Source organism: Tupaia chinensis, unplaced genomic scaffold, assembly GCF_000334495.1.
Source record: "Tupaia chinensis unplaced genomic scaffold, TupChi_1.0 Scaffold000067_1, whole genome shotgun sequence".
In the NCBI taxonomy this organism is placed as follows: domain Eukaryota; kingdom Metazoa; phylum Chordata; class Mammalia; order Scandentia; family Tupaiidae; genus Tupaia; species Tupaia belangeri.
In genome coordinates this window covers 5,327,344-5,330,283 of record NW_006159526.1, presented here as the reverse complement: position 1 = coordinate 5,330,283, position 2,940 = coordinate 5,327,344, and the positions used below count along the sequence as shown (strand labels likewise).

At 51.5% G+C, this 2,940-nt stretch overlaps 1 protein-coding gene across 1 annotated transcript in view; it reads left to right on the top strand.

Annotated features, from left to right (window-relative positions):
* Window positions 1-2,940, top strand: part of SLC8A2 (solute carrier family 8 member A2) — a 34,581-nt gene that overhangs the window by 7,677 nt on the left and 23,964 nt on the right. Inside the window, exon 3 of the mRNA XM_027767216.1 lies at window positions 3-209. Within this exon, the coding sequence (XP_027623017.1) occupies window positions 3-209 (207 nt within the window). The remainder of the gene's footprint in view (window positions 1-2; window positions 210-2,940) is intronic.

The window sequence follows — 2,940 nt, the reverse complement described above, 5'->3', positions numbered from 1 at the left end:
AGGGCCACCCCGGCCGACGGCCCCGGCGAGGACGAGGATGACGGCGCCAGCCGCATCTTCTTCGAGCCCAGCCTCTACCACTGCCTGGAGAACTGTGGCTCGGTGCTGCTGTCGGTCACCTGCCAGGGCGGCGAGGGCAACAGCACCTTCTACGTGGACTACCGCACAGAGGACGGCTCCGCCAAGGCCGGCTCCGACTACCAGCACAGGTGGGGCCCCGCCGGCTCCGCGGCCGCCCGGGTCGGGGCACGGAGCGTGGGCCGATGGAGGGCGGGAGTCGTGGTTTCTGCCGTCCAGCAGCCTCGAGGCTTGTCACCTCGTGTACCTCCAGGGACCCATCTGTACCCTGCCTTGGGCAGATGGGAAGTATTCATGCACCCATCCATTTGGGGTTTGTGTTCGTGTGTGCGCACGCGTGTGTGTGTGTGTGTGTGTGTGTGTGTGTGTGTTTGTGGGTGTGGTGTTTTAGACAGCATCTGGCTCTCAGGGTCCTCCTGCCTCAGCCTCTGGAGAAACTAGAACCACAGATGTTCCCTGGGCGCTTTTAAGGGAGGGCCAGGAATCTGAAGAGGCCTGTGTGCCCACCTTCTGCCATTGGAATGGGCTAGACCTGCCCTTTTAGTTTTGTCTTTTTAGGTTTTTGCCATAGGGCACATGTAATCTTGAGAGAAAGAGAGAGACAGTGAGAGGGACAGTGAGAAATCATCCCAGGGAGGATGGCCACACCACAGTCCCTCCTCCATTCTCCTCCTGGGATTTGGGGCATGCGTGCACAGATGCCTGTCACGAGTTTCAAGTTACCAGCCAGGACTGAAACCCAGGTCTGCCACCTGGGAGTCCAGCACCTTCACCACCATGCCACCTGCTGGCCCAGCTTTCATTTTTCTGTTGTTTCTTTGGTTTTTAACATGACTTCTTTTCTTTTTTTTTTTTCTGTTTTGTTTTGCTTATAGAGATTTTTTGCTGTAGGGCACATGTACTTGCCGGAGAGAGAGAGAGAGAGAGACAAAGAGAAGGAAAGCGAGAAATCACCCCCCATGGGGGATGGCCATGCTTCAATCCCTTCTCCTCCATTCTCTTCTCAGGATTTTGGGCATGCAGGCACATGAACCTGGCATGATTTGTCAAGCCTCTGGGTCTGGGACTCAAACCATGGTTGGCCATATGGGAGTCCAGTGCCTTAACCATCATACCTCCCGCTGGGCCTTCATTTGTTGTTTCTTTTTTAATATAGTTTTCAAATTCATGATTCAGCACATGTACAGGTAAGGGAGAAAGACCGATAGACACTTTCTACAGGGCTTAATCACACAGTGATTTTCCATTTTCCAGTCCAGCAGAATCTTTTTGTTTTCACACTGGGGACTCAAACCACAGTTGGCAGGTGGCTTCCAGCTCTGCAGTCCAATATGCCAGTGCCTGTGCCACCAGCTGGGCCCAGCCCATTCATGCCAGGTGCCGCTGGCGTGTAGTCGTGCCATGGGGCTTTGCACCAGACACCATCCTGTGCATTTGGCAGGCCCTGGGCAAGATGCAGCGTGAGCTCTCCCTGGCTTCGTGTGCTCGACACCACACCTGTTAATTACTCCAGCTCTAGGGAATGTTTCCTACCTGGCAGAGCAAGCCTCTGCCAGTTGCCTAGAGTGAATCGATGGTGTTCTAGATGGTGTGCTTACGGTGGAGCCCGAGACAGATAAGCGCTGGCTCCTATAGCCTCTCCAACACTCATGAGCTCTTCCAAGTTCTTATTCTAGAACATGCCCTTTAATGGCCCGCGCTTTATCACACACTGTACCTGTAGGACAAGTCTCCTCCTATATTCTGATCATAAATAATCCTTACTCAGCACCTAGCCCTGCCAGGCACCATTCTAGGTATTCCGTACGTAATAGTAGCAGATAGAGTGGCTGCCCTCAAATTTTCCCTCCTGTATTTCTTTTAAAATAATAATTTATTTATTTATTATTATTTCTTTTTTAAATTTGCTATATGACACATGCACTCACTAGAGAGAGAGAGCGAGACTGAGAAAGTAAGGTGGGTCTGGGACTTGCCCGAGGTCGGCCGTGTGGGGGTTCAGCACCTTAACCACCATGCCACCTGCTGGCCCCGCCATCCTCCAATATCTGTAAGTTATCTGTACCTCTTAGCCCAGAGCCATGATGTTTTCACTGTTACAGGTTTATTGTAAGACTTGTTATCCCGGGTCCAGCAGTGGGCATAATGGCTATGTTGTTGGACTCCCATGTAGTTGACCGTGGTTCAAGTCCTGGACCCGGTGGCTTAAACTCATGGTGGGCGCGTGTGCGTGCGTGCCCAAGATCCCAAGAGAACGGAGGAGAAGGGATTGCAGTGTGGCCATGCCCCCGGGGGGTGATTTCTTGCTTTCTGTCTCTCTGTCTCTCTCTGTCTGGTGAGCGCATGTGCCCTATAGCAAAAACCTAAGCAAACAAAATAAATAAATAAAACAACTTGTTACCCCAGGAAGATAACTGTCCCCCATGCTCACAGTGACATATCTCTGAGCGCCCGCTGTGTATCAGAGTTGAAGTCAGATAAGTTTCCTGCCCTTACACCGTAGCTCCACTGTTGTTTGTGGCATCTTGTGTCAAACTCGCACTGTGGTAACCAGCAGATGGCGTAATGGCTATGTCGCTGGACTCCTACGTCGTTGACCATAGTTCGAGTCATGGACTTGGTGGCTTAAAAGTCACACGGGGTACATGTATGTGCATGCCCAAAATCCTGAGAGGTGACTAGAAGAGAAGGGATTGTGATGTGGCTATTCCCCCTGGGGGGTGATTTCTGGCTTTCTGTCTCTCTGTGTCTCTTTCTGTCTCTCTGACAAGTGCATGTGCCCAATAGCAAAAAAATCTTTCTCAAAAAAATAAAAAATCACGGGGGCCAGCAGTTAGCGTAATGGCTATGTTGCTGGACTCC